An 18,764-nucleotide genomic window follows, 5' to 3' on the forward strand; every position below is an offset into this window, starting at 1 on the left:
TGTCCAGAAAAAATATACATGATCCTGAATAACAGCTGCACAACAGATTAGATAGTGTTAATAGTGATGAGTGGTACCCAAAAGCAAAAGAAGTTCCAGTGAAATTGTAAAGCATCACAAATAGAAAAAGGGACTATAAAATCAGGTCGTATTTTGGTTGGCTAGCTAATTCTTTCTGACATCTAGTGGTAAATTTTACACTCAAGTCCTCAGTGTTGCGGCCTTCCATAGCCTCTTTTCGGAGCATAAAATCAGAAATAGTTCTACACTAACAATAGAAAATGTTTCTGAAAGATATTTTTTTATCTTCATTTTATGTGGAATGCCAATTTTTACATAGAGCATTTATTGCTATTATTTACAATAAACTTCTTATTTGTATTAATCATATTCAATCGGTTCTATTCATAACTGTCTAGATTAGCATCATTCTTTCTACTGCAGTCACAAAGGGAAGTGCCACCATATACATCTGCATCTGCTGAATGATCCAACAGAATAATTTATTAGTATTTACTTGCTTGTGGTATGCCTTGAGGTTTTACAGCCACCGTGAAGGCCACCTGAAGTACCTGCTATGAAATTTCATTTGAGATGGTACTTTAAAGGAGGAAAGCACAGAAGATTATTTATTTTAGAAAACAGCACTAGAAACGAGCCACAAGAGACAGTATTTACAGAAAACACAGAATTATCTTGATACCATAGTAGACATTCCATAAATAAAGAAAATCCTTGAAAAGTAAAGGAAGCATATGAGTTGAGTTTTAGTTTATAGAAGATAAAGCTTTAAAGAATCTGTATTCCCCCTTCCTAGCATTTGTTAACTCCATCATCTTGGGCTTTTCACCCCTTCAGAGGAAGCTGAATATATTTTTTCCTGTCAAAAACAAACAAACCAACCCACATTCACTGATAGAAAATCCTTTAGCTTGGGGGCTGTCTGAAGAAAGAAAACAAAAAACAAAAAAAAAAAAAAAAAACAAACAAAAAAAAAAACAAAACAAAAAAAACCAAACAAAACACTAAGACAGAGCTGGATCACTTTTGGGACAGAATTTTACATGATGTGGCCAAAGCAGTAGAGGACTGAACTAGCTGATTCCTTCATCCCAAGCTCCCAAAACCTAGTTTAATCTAAACTTTCTCATTTATCCTCTTATGTTAATAGAATGGAATCTCCGCACACATTAGTGATCCGGTTAAACTGTTAACAGCATCTAGCAGACAGATATCTAATAGATAGACGCTATAGCACCAAAAAAAACACTCAGAGTGTGAGTGAAAACAGCCAGTACTCAGAAAGCCACATCAGCCTTGACAATATGTAAAACACTTCAGAAGCCAGTCAGCATCTTCATCTGCTTGTAACATTTTTTGAAGCTGGACTTGACACAAACCTCCAAGGAAAAGAGCACAACCTCTTAAGCATTTTCTTTCTTTGTTACTGCCTCAGCATCTGACCTTCTTAAAGGGGAAAGGGATTTTTATTGCACTGCATAGTTATTCGTATTTGGTTGTCTTGCTTATTTTAAACTCATTTTGTAAGTTAAAGTGAGACTGTAGAAAGTAATTCACAGAATGCAAGCAAATGTATATATGTATAGATACATATTTACGTTCATGTTAATATCTTTAAAATAGGCAAAGATTAATCTTTGCCCCTAAGGTGCTTTCTTTCTACCACTGCAGAAAAAATAGACTTGCTGCTTTCTGTGGGGAACTCTTCATAAAGTAGTACAATCTACAATCAAGTCTAATTCTGAATTTACAATCTTTAGATGACAGTCAAATTTCTAATTAAGTATGCCAATGAAAAAAATTCCTACCAGCAAATGCTAATGAAACAGTACTGATAACTAATCCCACAAATATGGATTCATGTTTAAACAAAAAGTAATTGCCTAGCCTTTTAAATAGAAACCACTTTAAGGGAGTAGGTTGTTCAACAGCATGGTGAAGATGGTTTTTAATCCTATCCAACTGGGTTCAAATCTTTTCCAGGTGTTTTTAAATACCATTTGAAGTCACAGCTAGAAATATGCATGCTAGTTGTATGCTTAATTGTTATTATCCCCTTTCTAGGCTCCAGCTGATGACAGAAATATCCCTAATGATGCCTTTTCTCAGACCTTTCCCAGCCTTCTCTTCTTTTTTTATTTTTTTTTTTTTTTTCTCAAAGGTTCTTCTCTGGTACATGATCCTGTGTTGAGTAGAGGATGCTGATGAACAATAACATTCAGAAAATGAGAACTGTTTTATCTTCGCCAAGTTTGAGTATGTCTTAAAAGTATATTTTGTTATGTGTAGTAGGTTACAGTACCTTTAGGTACAAACTGGCTTCAAAATTATCCTTGAGAAATTGCCACATATAAAAACCGTGGTGCTGTGACCCATATCACCCCTCTCGTACCTCTATCACCTAGTCCTAGCATTTCAGTGCTATCCATATCATCTTAGATAATGCATGGCTATGTTTCTACAGCTGCTATGTAATCCTCCATGTTTTGGTAAGTCAGACTTGTATCACAACTTTTAATAAAGAAATATTTAATATTTTTTTTAATTTAATTTAATTTAATTTAATTTAAATTTAATTTTTTAATTTTTAATTAATTTTTTTAATAAAGAAATTAAGGTGTTTCCTAGTGTTTTGCTGGTACAGATGAATCAATTTCTTTCACTGCCACAAAGTCCTAACATCTCCCATTCTCTCCCTCTATCCCCCTTATTTATTTGCTGTACTGTTCTCTTCTTCTGCATGAGTTATGGTCTGACCCTTCACTTATTCAATACAAGTCACCCAGCTGGCCAAAAATAAGCAGGACTGGGGGTGGGGTGTGGAGGGTTAATACTTTTCTGCTGATTTAGTGACTCGGGGGAGAGACTGAGAGTGTCAGGACACTGCAGAAAGGCAGTCAGATAATGTCAGGAAGCAAGATCCAGATTTTTTTAGGAGCATTAAGCCTTTAGTTCAACTAAGTAGTATGACAAATTCAATAGGCAAAACTAGGAAGCTTTCAGGCAGTCTTTCTTGATTATTAATTTCATGTTTATTCTTATTGCTTCCCATGCAGCCACTTTTTTCCTAATATCAATTCATTACTTTTTAAACTCTATAAGTAGTTTTGGATCTTTTTTTCATTTGACGTAAACTAAAGTGGCTGAGAGCTGTCAGTTGGCCAAAGATAAAGTACAGGAAGACTAAAGCAGCAGGCTGTAATGACTCAAAATGAAGATACATTAATGGACTAGTCAATGCATAATCCAACTCTAATTACAGGAAGAGCTGAGCACAAACTTGACATGCTATGCTGCCAGGTTGCTAAATATGGAGTAACAGTTATTGAAACCAAAATCAGATTTCAAGATTCAGTCTTAAATTTGAGGTAGACAAGAATGAAAAGCATCGGTTTTGATGTAGATATAACAAAATATACGGAGATATCTTATATTGTGTGTAACATACCATACGAAAGCTCTCAACATCTTTCTTCTTTCTGCTACTCTCTACCATGTTGACCCATACCCCAGTGTTTTGGTCAAGATGTTCATATGTAGTGTACACATGTCCCCAGTCACCTTTGGCATTCAGAGAACAAATACCTGGCAAAATTACTCCATAAATCTATATCTCTCCCCAAGTCCTGTGAAGACAGAAAGCAACTAATAGAAGCAGTACAATTGTGGCAAAGTTTGTCAGAAATGGTTTTATATGCACTCATAAATACAGGATGTGGGCAGGCATTCTAGCTTTTTCAGTTCCGTCAATTATGTCCTGACCGCACTACTTCCCACTTGTGTGCAACATGGACTTATTAGTACATATTGGCATTGAGAAAGATTATCTATGAATTCGCCGGTACCAAAATCCCTCAGAAATCTGGACACTAATAGATCTCTCATTAATTTCGGCTATGACATTCTCTACTATATCATGATTGTTAAATTGTACTCATTGTTTAAGTACAACATCAGGATGTATCAAGATTTAAAAATAAAATTAAAAAATACTCTTTTAGAAAAACAAAGCAAGAGAGAAAAGAAAACTGCAAGAATAAGCTAATCTTTGTACTTACGAAAAGCTCTATAGAATTCTTCCAGAGCTAGGTGCTTGTCACTATTATAATCATCGTATTTCAGCAAATCGAACAGAGAGCAGTCAGACAGATCCTTGCCAAGCTCATCCCGTTTTATTACCTGACAAGAAAATTATAACCATGAAATTACATTAAAGCTCTTAGAGTTCTCTGGTATAATTAATTGTTTCTAATAATCATTTAATAGATCATTTTAAGGTTGCTGTGGGGCAATGAACTTCAACTGTGTAAAGTCAGGGATTTCCAGTTACGTTCCAATTATTTATTGCAGTTTTAAAAGTTAATACCTTTAATACAGACACAGTGAGATTACACAAAAGTTTTTAGAATATATGGAAAATATATATAATGGGGCCAGACAGAAGCACTATAAAGACCCTGTGAATGTACAGCTGATTTTACTTTACATGTATAAGAACGATCATTAAGAAACATTCAAACAGATTTGAAATTGTAATTTCCCAAGTACGTGTCATAATATATTTCTCCTCTCAGTCTAATTCCTAACCACTAAAAAACAAATTCAGATATTTTCAAAAATAACTAAAATAAACTTCTATTACCCTAGTAATTGTATCAACTTCTTACAGGATTTTAACAAGCCTATTATCTTCCAAAAGACCTTTTATAAAATTAGCTGACCTCAAAAGATTCCTGTTTCTCAATGGGGGCACATACACTTTGTAAATAGATCATAATTAATAGTCCTTGCATTTTAACTCCAGGGAAATCTTCCTTGAGAAATGTTCTTTAATTTGTGCACTATTCTGGTTTAAAGTCTGTATGTTGTAGACACCTACCTCAATTCCACCCAAGGAGTTTTTAAGACATTGATTACCACAAATAATTCAGAATTCTCGTATTACATGGCACATGTTTTAAAAGCACTGTCACATAAGTGAAATAACCAAATGTAAAGCAACTCCTAACTGTCATGTTGCAGAGTTTAAACTTTTGTACCAGACACAGAAAAAGTAAATGCAACTATAGTTAATTCCTTTGTAAAATACTCTTCCTATCCTCTACCTGTCTCTCAAAATCCCTGCAAAACCATTACGTTTGTATTATCATACAATAACTTCTGAAAAACAGGGTATATAAAGGCATTTGTTTTTCAGTTGTTCTACTAAAGAATCAGATAGAATAGAAAGAAATGCATTATTAATGTAAATAGAAAATTTCTAAACAAATAAAAGAGAATAAAAGGAGTATTAGAGCAAAGAGAAAGGACACACACATTTTATCCTGCCAGAAGTAATCTTCTATATATTACTATAAAAGCATTATAAAAAATAATAACCTTCTTAGTACATTAGAAAGTATGAAAACCATTTGCAAAGAAAAATCACCACAAAACCAGCTTTAGCTATTATTAATTAAACATACATACTACATTACCTGAATATTAGTACTATTAATAGCTACTCCTCATAATTTAAAACCAGTTTATTAAGTTCACATTAAACTGAATTAGGAAAAAAATAAATCGTGTAGATTTTACAGCTGGTACAGAAAGGGCAAAAACATATCCTGGGAAAAAATAATAAACCTAAGCCAATTGCAGTTATACAAGTAGTGCTAAAGATATAACAGTGTGCATTGAAACTTCTCACTCCAGAAGAAATCTCTGAGAATTCAAGGCCATGAAATGTCCTTAAGAAAAATCACAGCTGGTTCATGAAAAAGTGAGCAGCATTGTTCTTTGGTTGTTTTTCATAAAAGGGGGTCTGAAATAGTTTAAAACATTTGTTCCCACTAGCTCCAATCGTACAAACAAGGGTTAAACTTTACACCTAAGGTGATGCAATAACACCTTTATTAAAGCCCACCAACACCTGCCACTATAGCACCATATTTTTCATTGCATACTAGTGTTCTCAGCTTCAGTCCCTTGCACTGAAATCTGTCTTTTTATGCTTTTCATTTATATTTGGCCACTTTTATTTAAAATAAAAATCATAATTATTTAAAATTATTATCTAGACTTATTGAGACATTTCCAAGAATGATGCTATGGACAGGTACGATTTTTTTTCCTGGTAATTATTTAATTTTCATCTTTAGGAAACTTGTATTTTGATTGCAGATATAAGATTCAATGCTTGGTTATATACAGACATCTTCATGCTAGCTATATACTTTGGGGTTCTTTGGAAAATTCACTCAGTTTTGATAAATAAATAAACCCTCCAAAAATGTCCATGAGGACAGATATCAGAAGGTACAGAAGTGATTTCATATCATGGTTAATTTTAATTATCTGTGATTGGCTGTTAAAAAAGATGTTCCAATTTTTATCCAATAGAAATTCTCTTATGCTGGCTCCAGCCATCTCCTGACTCTGCGTGTCATCTGTGGATGTTACCAACTCTGTGATCAAAAGCAAAATTAATCTTTCTGGAGATTTTGTTTGGTAGGTTCATTTTTTTTTTGTCTCTTGAAGAGAAAATCTTTGAGGATTAATACTCTATCACAAGAGGTACAACTGAGAACAGGTATTAGGGTGTGAGGATCTGGATTTTGAAAAATTACCTGTTTCTGTAGCAGCCTGAAGTTAAATCAGACTGACCGAGATATGAAATTACAACATATATGAGACTTCAGGCAAAGTAAAGCTGACTACTTGACAAGTCATTAGCCAACAAAGAAGTCCTTTAGCAACTTATATTAGCACCAAGTGTTTTAATATCATCAGGATCAAACTGCCTGTTCACAAGAGCACTTAAAACTCACAGGCTGAGGAGACCTTTTTCTTGACATTACTTTTAAACATATCTTCACATGTCAGTGAAATTCCACACAGTAGGATGTAATAAACACCACAATGCAAATATTCAAAGTGGTTCGATAAATAAACAGTGGAATTTAGAAATAAAGACTGTGAATACTTTTTGTGTTTCTAAATGCTGTCATGACACGATATTTTAACACCATCTTCTAGGAAATACAGTCTGTCAGACAACTCCATTTTGCATTTTCTTTTCCTTATGCAAGGGATTTAATTTACAAAGGTAGCTTGCTAAACATAATAGCTTCTTATAAATATTTTTGATTTCATACCAAACATAATTAGGAGAGAAACATAATACTATACAGTATCAATAAGGCATACACTGTCTCAATAATAATGTCAGTAACTGCAAAACCTGAAAAAATAGATGTCAATAAGGAATCATTAGTGGCTGAAACAATCCTGTGAGATTTTGAAAGAATGAGGTCTCATCCCAATCCTTTTCAATAATTTTAAAATAAACATAAAAATAAAATTAGCAGATGGTATAAAATGTTGAGGTGAATAATCACAAGAAGAAGAACAGGGCAGCATATGGAATGAAAGGGTGCACATGGTTAGGTGTTTTCAGAAGAAGGATTTGTATTTTCATGGAGCCAAATGTAAGGTCATTCATCTGAAAAAAATAACCTAGACCATACCTAAATGAGGTTGAATGGGACCTTGAAAGCATTTTATCTGAAAAAGAGGCAGGATTTGCTGTGAATAAGGAAGCCTCATAAATTCCAGTATCATTCCATAGCCTAACCAAGTGGTATTTTATTTATTTATTTTTTAATGTAAAAAGGTAACCAGAGGTAGAAAGGCAATGGTGGGACCGATACAGAAACATAACATTTAGCTTTTGCTCGCATATATTAAAATTTAACGTTGAGAAATGAGAAGGGAATGTTTCAGGTTAGAAAGGATCCATAAAAATAATCAGAAGTCTGCTCAAGACACTTTACATTAAGAGAGCTGAGAAAAATCAATCTTTATAGGTTTTTGGGGTTTTGGTTTTGGGTGTTTTGCTTTGCTTTTAAAGGGACACTAAGAATTGACCATATCATATTTAATCGGTACTTGGGAGTGTAGAAGGGGTGGAAATCAATATGGATGCTTCAATTTGACAAAGAAAAATTAATAGGACAGGAAAAAATGAGTAATACCTCTGAAACCAAAGGAGACAAGCTAGAGGAACAATCAAGATTTAATCCTGGGACCTTTACGCTCTTTTTGATTTTTTCAAATCAAGGTTGCTTACTTCCTTGCAGACCATTTCTCCTTCAGCCAAAAGCAAGACATTATGTGTCTTTGTTTGTTTTTAAATTGAAAGTGTAAAACAAATACAAGATTCCATGTCTATGATACAGAAATTAGATTAGATGAAGGTGTATCATAGATGATCTAACCACATGCCTTAAGTTTTAAGGTCTATTAAGCTCTGCCCCTGGAGAATAAAAGAGGTAAATTGAATGAAACTGATTCTTGAGCCAAGTCTTTAAACCCAGCCCATCAACTCCTTGGTTTAACTAAACAGACAGCAATTATTCAGGGAGTCAGGACAGAAACCATCAAAATTTTTAGTGAGTCACGTGCTAGAAGGAAAACTCTTACTATAAAGGTTAAATCCTGATTAAGATGATCTGCACATTTTTATGGTTGTGCCATACTAGTCATACATGGAATTATTTAATTTCAGACTTCTGAGTTGAAAATTCATACCAGAGAGTGCTCTTAAATATTTATGCTCAGAAATTCTACCTTACATTTTCATAAAGACAGTGAAATATTTACTTTCCATATCATAAAAAAAGGTAAAAGGTAAGACACCCAGCAAAACTGCTGCTCTGTTTATGGCTCATTGTGAAACCCCATAAATATTGAAAATTTAGAAATGTCTAAATTTTCAAATTAAATATGGATTTTCTGAACTATGAACCTTATCCTTAAGAACTGAATGTTCTTTGAAACATGGAGAAAAGATTTGTATTATTTGGGTAGTACCATATTTTTTTAAAGATATAGAACACCATTATTTATTTCCCATGGAGCAGCACACTTTTAGATAAGTTCAAAACCTATCAGGAATTAGTCAGTGCTACTACAAGATTTAGGAGACTGGGAAAAGTAATCTGATTAAAAATGACAAACTGCATGTCACACTAGATTGTTTCATTCATTTCAATTTGATTTTTGACAGCCACAATGAAAAGTCTGCAGATGTTATGAAACTAGATCAGAAATGACACATTATTTCATTTATTAGTCCACCTTACCAAAAATTTTGTCAGTCGGTGTTTTTTTGCTTGACTATGATTGATGGTTTCTATGTACTTCCCCAAAGAAAATACTACAACTACAAACAGAAACTTCCTTTACAGTAAATATGGTGGGCTTCAGTTAATGTGTATTCATGTTTCCTAAAAGCAAGTATCTCAACACAATAGTATCAGTCACTGCTTGATATAAAGTACATCAAACCTTAAGCACTGTGGGAACTGCACTCCAAATTAATTCTAACTGCACAAGGGGGTTCAATTACCTTGTTCCACCATCGTCCACAGTAGTATAACTTTGTGGAAATTAAAAGAACTAATCATTAATGAAATTAAATTAATAATAAAAGTTGGTAAATTTTTCCTTGCTTTAACTTCCCTTAACCCAATTATATCAGTATCCTTCTTACAGTTTACTAACATGTTCTGTAGGGCAGCAACTCTATGCTTTATTTGGTGTCTGTAGCATAGAGTTACCTTTGAGAATTTGAGGTAGAGTGAGTAAAGATATGGGAATTCTGCATCACAGAACGGGTCACGACACAGAGATCCCTGAGCAAACTGAGACCTGAACTGGTAAACCTATACAGAGTGGCAGGTAAAGGCATGGACTCAAAGGTATTATCTCAATACTGTCCCATACTAATTGAGTTACGCTGCTCAGATACGAGGTTTCTCTCTGCAAGCTGCTCTAATGAGAGTCATACTTCCCTGCCTTTCCACTTCCACACTTAGCAGGGGGAAGACCTAATCTGACTCAGAAGATATAAACATCCTTAGATGCCTGCAAGTATAATGCTGAAGTTGTAGATGTCTAGCCCAGAGTGTAAGACCAGAATAGGTATTAGGACTACATACATGGCATTGGTAAAATTCTGCAACTGGAACTACCAGCACCCCGAGCCTGTGGCTTTGGAGCTAACCAACAGAAAACAACATTGACATGAGAACAGACAAAATACTGCACCATTATACTTTGTGTCCACTTTCAGTTAGCATCAGCTCTTGGACTTATCCAGGAAATAAAGCTGGGTCCAGCTGCCTTCATAGCCTGTTGCTGTGTTTCAAAGAACACTGTTTCATAGGACAGAATTTAAGAATCATTGAGCTGGTGAGAAGTAGCTGAAGAAGTATAACTACTTGGCTTAACCTCAAGGTCATTGGCTGAAGAAAGGGATATCCTGGGTAATCCCAGCTTCAGAAACCATTTCTTCTATTTTTAGTATTAGCCAATCACTAGACTGTGCCCACACAATCTGTTGTCTAAGTTCCTTTTCTTTAAAAACATTTCTTCTCAGATTTTAGGCATGGGCTTGGTTCCTAGCCAGAAACCGAGAAATTCACAGCTGCAAGATCATCTGGCAGTTAGATTTTGCAATGCTTACACACCTCTGCAGACCCTAAATATTCCATTTGCACTGAAGAAAAGACTTCAAGCTGTCTGCCCAGGTATATTAAATATTCACGTCGTAAATATACATAAAAGGATATGAATCTCATACCTAGAGACAGGGTAGAGTAAATCTCATTTTAAAAGCTATTAATAGCCTTTTTTTTTTTTTTTTTTCTTACATGCCACTCTAGCAGTTAAATAACTGAATTCTAATCCAGCACAGTAATTGAATTATCTATTACACAAGAAATTAATGGGAAGTGCTTCTACTTGATAAAAGCAAAGGCAGTAAACACAGATCAAGGTGTTAGGGTTTAGTACTATGATCACAGTGTTCATAAGCTACATCTCACTACTAATAAAAAGTTCTCTTTTCATTTCCCTCAATATTAAAGTTCCACGTAGGAGCCTTATTTTTTTAAATCTAGAATGGAATATACTTCCTGTTCAGTTTTTCTTAGATTAGTAATAGTAAAAATAGATAATACAAATTAAATATTAAGATAGGTATCCCTAATTAATAGGCAGAAAATAAACAGCAGTATTATTATACAGGCAAAATATGCTTATGCCTATGCCACATGTAAGAAAGACCAAAGATGATTAAAAATTCAAAAAGAAGATGTATGCTTATTAGACTTTCTCTCAGTTCCAAGTCCTCCAAATATCACAGTAACACAAGTAATAAGAAGCAAAATCAAAAGGAATAAAGGTACAAATTTAAAAGCAAGGGATCCACAAATTATTTTGATCAGAGTTTGAGAAACCAGTGCTGAGAAAATATACAATTTACATCAGTTCTAGCTGTGCAAACAAGTGCCGCAAAGTATCAGCTAGTAATAGTGCAACAGTATTACCATTAATACAGAAATAAAACAGAAGAAGTTTGTTGGGTTTTTTTTCTGTCAGATTTCAGTGACACAACATAGGGAACACAGTCTGGGAATCTCAGTCTTCGAAGGAAAAGATAGAGCTATAATTCATGCCAAATTGTCACACAAAAAAGGACACACATCTGTTCTCAATTCCCAAACAAGCAAGACTGTTTAAGCAAATATAACTGACAGCAACTGAAACAAATCTTAGAAAAAGAAGATAAAAATAAACACCGAGAGGAAACTAATTAAAATGTTATCTTACCTATGCATTTAGCAGCACCTCATGCAGTATTAAATAGACCAATTAAATGCATAATTCCTTCAGATTACATTTTTTAAGATAATATAATCAAGCCACTTATAGATACAGCCCTACCCATCTACAGATGGTGTATTCTTCTAAGGTTTGGCACATTCCTGAGATTTACAGATAAGTACACATACCTGCACATAACCATAAAGACAATAGCACTTCATTTCCTACTTAAAATTTGTTTCTTTTTTAGTCCATTTTACATTAGATCTTTTGGGTTGATGCTTTATGTAAAAATACCATATATACGTACACACACTCACACCCCAACCTTGTGGGATATGTATCCACACATGGATATATAACACTATTCAGAGGTTCATTGCACTTTATTAGAAGTCTGTATTTCTGATGTCACCTGTAATTGAAGCATATTAAACTGATATGTGGAAATGGCTTATTTAATCATAGTAGTTCCCATAACTTGCACTTATCATTCCCTGAAACAATGCTGAACTTAGTATAGTTTCCTGCGAGTGGTTCATTTTGCTGTTTCTTAATTGTTTTTGATTGGTCTCACTAACTGAAATTAAATGACACTGAGAAAACATCAAAATAAAACACAGAAGCAAGTATGTGATCTTACAAAAAGTAACATATTTTCATTTGTCATATGCTAACCTGGTGGCAAATAACAGAAATATATCCAGGTATTGGAAACTACAGACATTAGTTCATAAATAAGGATCCTAAATTCTTTGACTCCAGAAAATAGATAATTAAAAAGTGAGAAAGGAAGAGGAAAAAATATTATTATTATTATTATTATTATTATTAATTCAACTTGCTTTCAGACTATGTCACACCTCCCTTTTCTGTAAAATTTTGCTTTCTTAACTCACTAGCATAAGAAATAAACAGAAGGAAAGTAGCTCTAAGTCTAATTAAGTATAGATTATTTCATTTTCACACACAGAAGGAACTTGAATTCCACTGTTGATCACGATGAATTATTCTTAGAGCGTATACATCTTTCACTGATAGTAACCAGAAAATGCTTACTGTTTATAAAATGTCAATTCCACTATACAGGAATAAGTGGATACATCACTGGAAAAACACATTTTATTCCCATGTCTCCCCATAACACTTCAGAGGTTTTTCTCTTCTATGCAGCAAGAACAACATAGAATAATTGAGCAGTCTACAGTGGTAGAAACACTGACATTCTGTTTATAACTTGGCATTAAATTCCAGTTCGGTTTCGCATAGTATGAAAAGCAACAGATAGAAAAGTTGGTCTGTTAACAACTGAAGATTCAGAAGAGTCAATTATCTTCCTTTATCCGGGATTCATTTAAATTCTTTCAAAGTACTTTAAAACCGAAACAAAACCACCCCTTCAAGGAACCACCCCACTTTACCAAAAACCTTGCAGATACGTTGCATTTATGTTAGACCAGAGGTGATGATGAAAATTCTGCCTATTTCATAGACCACCCTTTTGGAAGGGTACATACTCTTTCTAATTAGTACCTATATCTCAAATCAGAGTGGTCTAAAATCTTAAGTTCATCAGTAAGTCCTTTCAAAAATCAAACCCCATCTGACTTGCCAATATAGGACTTGGAAACTAGAACATTAAATGAGTTTGGTTCAGCACTGAAAGCACTTAAGGCAGAGAAGAATTTATATGGGGAAAAAAAAAATGTTTACTTAGCCTGCATGGAGATGCATAATCCCACTGATTTTCCACCTTCATTGCAGACTACCTTGTCTGACATTTACACTATGTAATGGAGTTATAATTACTTTATAACTGTAACTCTGTATTAAACTACAAAGCCATGAAAAAAATTATATGCAGATGCCAGAATTGTTCAAATAAAATAAAATAAAATAAATAATGGCCTGCCAATTTTTAATTTACTGTTCTAACACTTGAATTTATTTTAATTTATTTTAATTTTCTCACTATTTGAAATAGCTTCTTTAATAAAAAAGATCTATCTGCTTTTTCTGGAGAGGATTTTTAATTTCTCTAGTATCAAGATGCAAATGCAAGAACTTTATAATTTCTGGTCCAAAATACATCAATAAAAATAGGAGTTCTGCTGTCACCACTTCCAATCTCCAACTGATTCCTTTCAATTTTACATCAGGTAGCATGACTATATGGACACCTATGAGATAACAAAATGCAGTCCAAGAACCTGATGGCACTCATTGCACAGCAAGACTGAGGAAATGTAAACTTTAAGATGCCCTAAATACTGAAGTTCAATATTCATGAGAACATAAATTAACTTCAGGACTCATTGTTTTCCACAAAAAAAGTAAGTTATTTTTCTTATTCCCTTAATATTATTACATGTAAAATGCAGACAGGCACTATTATGTATGACAACTCTGCAGATTTCAAAATTTTGGCTGTTTTGTGAGCACAGCTGAGAAAAATTCTCCTAATCCTGAGAGCATTTTCATAAGTATAATAACACCACTCGTTCAGCTCTGGGAAAGTTCAAAGACTTTTCTAATATTCCTCCACCACAACCACTCCTTTTCCCCCAATATCACATTCTCAAGAAAGTTAATGCACTCTCTCAGTGGCAGGGAGCTTTCTCACATTATGAATCAATACCTTCTGGATAGTATATTCAAGACAAGCTCTTTTTGTTTCTTTTCTCCTACTATAGCAATTCCAATTTTTAGAAATACTGATAGCTGTCATACACACTAAGGGCAGGAAAAAAGCAAGAGTCGAAATCCCACCTTGCAAAACTATCTTGATTTATAAGCTTTCATGTTCAACAAGAACAAAAAAATTCACTAGGCTAAACCACCGGAGGATGAAAAAAAAAGAGTGTCAAGTTTCAATTATCATAGATAATGCTTGGAAACTCAGTGCATTTGATTTGAAGATATTATTCTGAGTTCTTTTAATTTGTTTTCTTATTTTAAGTCTTCAAAGAGAACTGGGTCACATACTTGCTTTGTTTTCAGTAAATATGCAGGCTAAAATCTTCCTCCAACAGAGGAAGGCAAAGATTTACAAGTATCGAGATCATACAGGAGCTGTGTTCTTAACTGCAAAGCTGCACACCATTTTATGTTTCACAAAGGTGATTCAGTGTTTCCTTTTGGCATATGAGAGGCAAAGGCTCTTGGCTGAAGCTTCTGTTATCAAGAAAGCTTCACCAGAAACAGGTACAGCTTCTCTGGTTCATTGTGTCTCTTGTCAAAATATACAATCACAAACCACACCTCTAACTTGAACTTATTCTACATTATTCTTTAAATTTAATAATTTGATGTTTCTGCAGTGTATTTTAGCAAAAAAACACAAAGCACCAAGTTTGGGGATTAAGGCTGTTTGGGCTGTTTGACCTGTTTCCATACTTGTGAAAAAGCATTACTTTACAGTTGCTATCATAACTTCATTTTTTTAGGAAAAGGTATGTGGGAAAAATATGTACAGGAAGGTTGAAAACTCCATCATGAAAGAATATAAATAAAGACCAAAAAAACTTCAAAAAACAACTACAACACCACCACCACCACAAAACCACACCACTGTGTTTGACACAAAGAAACAAAGGAAAGAGGAAAAGTTCACATGTAGTGGCTGAATAGGGAAAAATTGTTTCTTCAAACAACCTGGAAATTCTGCTAAATATTCTTGATACTGACTTTCAGCACTAGTACTTTAGTCTTTATCCTCTAAAGAAAAGAGCATGATACACTGTGATTAGATAATGGATTTGTAGTGGTGAAAGTGTTCAGCTGTTTTCCAGTAGTTACGTGTGGGCTGTAACAACAAAGTCACACTATTTCCAAATGGTAAAATAAAGAAGGATTTAAAATTCCACTTCTTTAGGCTGTCAACCAATATGCTTATCACTAGCATGTTGTTTCAAGTGTTAGTGATACATTTCTATAAGCATTCAATACAATTTGCACATCTATATTTGTGACTCCTATGTATGTTATGTATTCATATAGTATATTAATATAAAAAATATTATTTTTCAAATATATACAGACACCAAATTTCCTTGAAAGTTGAAGTTCTGAAAGAGTCTAAAATACAGCAGGAAAATCCAATCTTACAAAGTACAGATTTTTTTTTTTTTTTTTTTTTTAAACAGGTAATTTATTACTATTTAAAATGATACCTATATTTGCACACAGCCTCTGGTCCTGGAAAATGCCATTAAGCCTTTAGAAGTTAACTGTATGGAAATGATAACTCTAGCCTAACACCTTAGTTATTAAATATTCACTTGTAAAAATGTCTTAACAGTGACACACAGCTTACAACATAAGATAACAATAAACAGTGACATCTAACCAAACAACTCATAGTCAAAGCAACCTATAGTGTTCTAACACCTTAATGAATATCCCCCAAAGCATTGTATTCAAGTGTCTGAATAATCACTGAAGAACTGCTGAATAATTCCACTTTTTCCAATTCCAATAATTCCTGAATGAAGTTTTCCACCTTAGAGACATGCATATATTTTCTAAATTGAAAGCATCCTAAGACCTAATAATCCATGTAAGTCCTGACGTACTGAATAGCCACTGTGCTAATGAAAACAAAATCTAAATCTTACCTGAGATAATTCATTAGTGTCCACAAGTCCATTGTTGTCTGAATCAAAATAATTAAACATTTGATCTACAAGAAGTTTCTTTAAAGTCATTTTCTCATCAACGGTTTTATCTTCTGATTGTGCAATGTATCTCCGATTCTGCAGATCCAGTAGCATATTTTTCACTTTGGCGTATTCAGTAGGTTTGCATTTATCCCCTGAAAAGAAAATGTGCAACACAAATTATTTTGAATTTGATTTCTTTATTAAGAGTTTAGAAGTAAATTAAAAAAAAAAAAAAAAAAAAAAAAAAAGAAAGAAAAGAAAACCAGAAAGTATTAACAACTTGTAGCAATACCAACAGGGCTGCTTTATAAGGTAAGGAAATTGTTCTAAAGTTGTTTGGTCCATACCGTTTCCTCCATACCATGTTTGGTCTTCAGATTAAGGTCAACAATTTATTGCACTTCTAGATACCTTCTGTAGACAAAATATTTTTGTGTATGGAAACTAAAAGTTTCCAAGCCTGTACTTTTATCATTTAGATCACTCTGGAAAGGTGCATCTGATGTTTTTTTTTAAATGTTAACTTTGATAAAAGCATTTTGTATAAACTTTAATAAAGGGAATAATGAAATGTAGCATATGCAACAAAACCTGCACATATGACAGAAAATGGTACATTATAAAGAATGTATTTCATAATAACATTTGACTTTGGAAAGTAGAAATTACACATGAGTATTCATAAGCAAGCTCTACATTTTCATTTACTGGACATACCAAACTTATTTGAACAAGAGAAGGTGGGACTGCCAGAGGAAGAAAAAGTATATCCCTGACAAGATTCTAGTTTATTCTTTTCATTATCAGGTTTTCTATAAATTGAAAATTGCTACAGCAAATGTCCCACATATAGTGATTACAGGCACAACTTATTCTAAACCAAAGTACAATAAAGTGTATATCTAGTCTTCTTATATCAGTTGCTGTATATATAAATTGGAGAGAGAAAGAGTTCAGAAGTTTTTGCTTTTATCAAGATAACCTTAGTATTTTAAAAGATTTTTTTAAGATGTACATTTGGACCAGAAAAATAAAATGTATTTGTTGCAAACATATATTTACAGTTAACTTTAAGTAGTGAATTCAAGGCTAGAGCAATATACTGATTAGCAAAGAAAACTATGTTCATAGAACAGAACAACAGAACAACAGGTTGGAATAACTTCAAGGATCATCTGGTCCAACATCTCTTAGCAAAATCACAGCCTGGACAAGATTTTCCATTCTTCTTTTTAGATGCTATGATTAAGATACAAGTATTAATAAGGAACAATTATTTATGTCACAGAAACCTCTTACGCAGCTGTTTGCTTTGCAAGTGGATCCCATTTAAGAAATGTCTGATTTACATATATGAGACTGCAGTTCATTATTTTGATGTATTTAATAGTATATGCATTATTCTGGTGGCTGCACTGCTAAGTACACCTCAATGACCACTTCATAAGATAGAGAGAGAAAAAGTTAGAATCATAGAATCATTTCAGTTGGAAGAGACCCTCAGGATCATCAAGTCCAACCATAACCTAACCTAACTCTAGCACTAAACCATGCCCCTAAGAACCTCGTATAAACACCTTTTAAACACCTCCAGGGATGGTGACTCCAGCACTTCCCTGGGCAGCCTGTTCCAATGCCTGACAACCCTTTATGTGAAGAATTTTTTCCTAATATCCAAACTAAACCTCCCTTGGTGCAACTTGAGGCCCTTTCCTCTTGTCTTATCACTTGCTACTTGGGAGAAGAGACCAACACGCTCCATGGTACAACCCCCTTTTAGGTAGCTGTGGACAGCAATAATGTCTCCCCCTCAGTCTCCTTTTCTCCAGGCTAAACAGCTCCAGCTCCCTCAACCGCTCCTCATAAGACTTGTGCTCCAGGCCCCTCACCTGCTTCATCACCCTCCCCTGCACTCTCTCTGATATTTCAATGTCCTTCTTATGACCAGGGGCCCAAAACTGAACACAGAATTCAAGGTGGGGCCTCACCAGTGCTGAGTACAGTGGCACAATCACTTCTCTAGTCCTGCTGGCCACACTATTCCTGATACAAGCCAGGATGCTGTTGGCCTTTTTGGCCACCTGGGCACACTACTGGTTCATATTCAGCCATCTATCAATCAACACCCACAGATCCCTCTCTGCCAGGCAGCTTTCCAGCCACTCTTCCCCAGGCCTGTAGTGCTGTCTGTGGTTGTTGTGACCCAAGTGCAGGAGGTGGCACTTGGTCTTGTTAAACCACATACAACTGGCCTCAGCTCAATGATCCTGCCATTCCACATCCTGCTGTATGGCCATCTTACCCTTCAACACTCCCACTCAATTTGGTGTCATGTCCAAACTTCTAAGGGTGTACTCAATCCCCTCATCCATATCATTAATAGAGATTAAACAGAACTGGCCCCAATACTGAACCCTGGGGAACACC

General features: G+C 34.3%; 1 protein-coding gene across 1 annotated transcript in view; it reads right to left on the reverse strand.

Annotated features, from left to right (window-relative positions):
* Nucleotides 1-18,764, reverse strand: part of FSTL5 (follistatin like 5) — a gene marked incomplete at its 3' end in the record, with an annotated part of 301,118 nt that overhangs the window by 122,979 nt on the left and 159,375 nt on the right. The window contains exons 5-6 of the mRNA XM_082051029.1: nt 16,293-16,489; nt 4,080-4,200 (exon numbers count right to left, since the gene is read on the reverse strand). Of these exons, the coding sequence (XP_081907155.1) occupies nt 4,080-4,200; nt 16,293-16,489 (318 nt within the window). The remainder of the gene's footprint in view (nt 1-4,079; nt 4,201-16,292; nt 16,490-18,764) is intronic.

The sequence above is a fragment of the Streptopelia decaocto genome, assembly GCF_964273445.1.
Source record: "Streptopelia decaocto genome assembly, chromosome: 4".
NCBI classification, from domain to species: Eukaryota; Metazoa; Chordata; class Aves; order Columbiformes; family Columbidae; genus Streptopelia; species Streptopelia decaocto.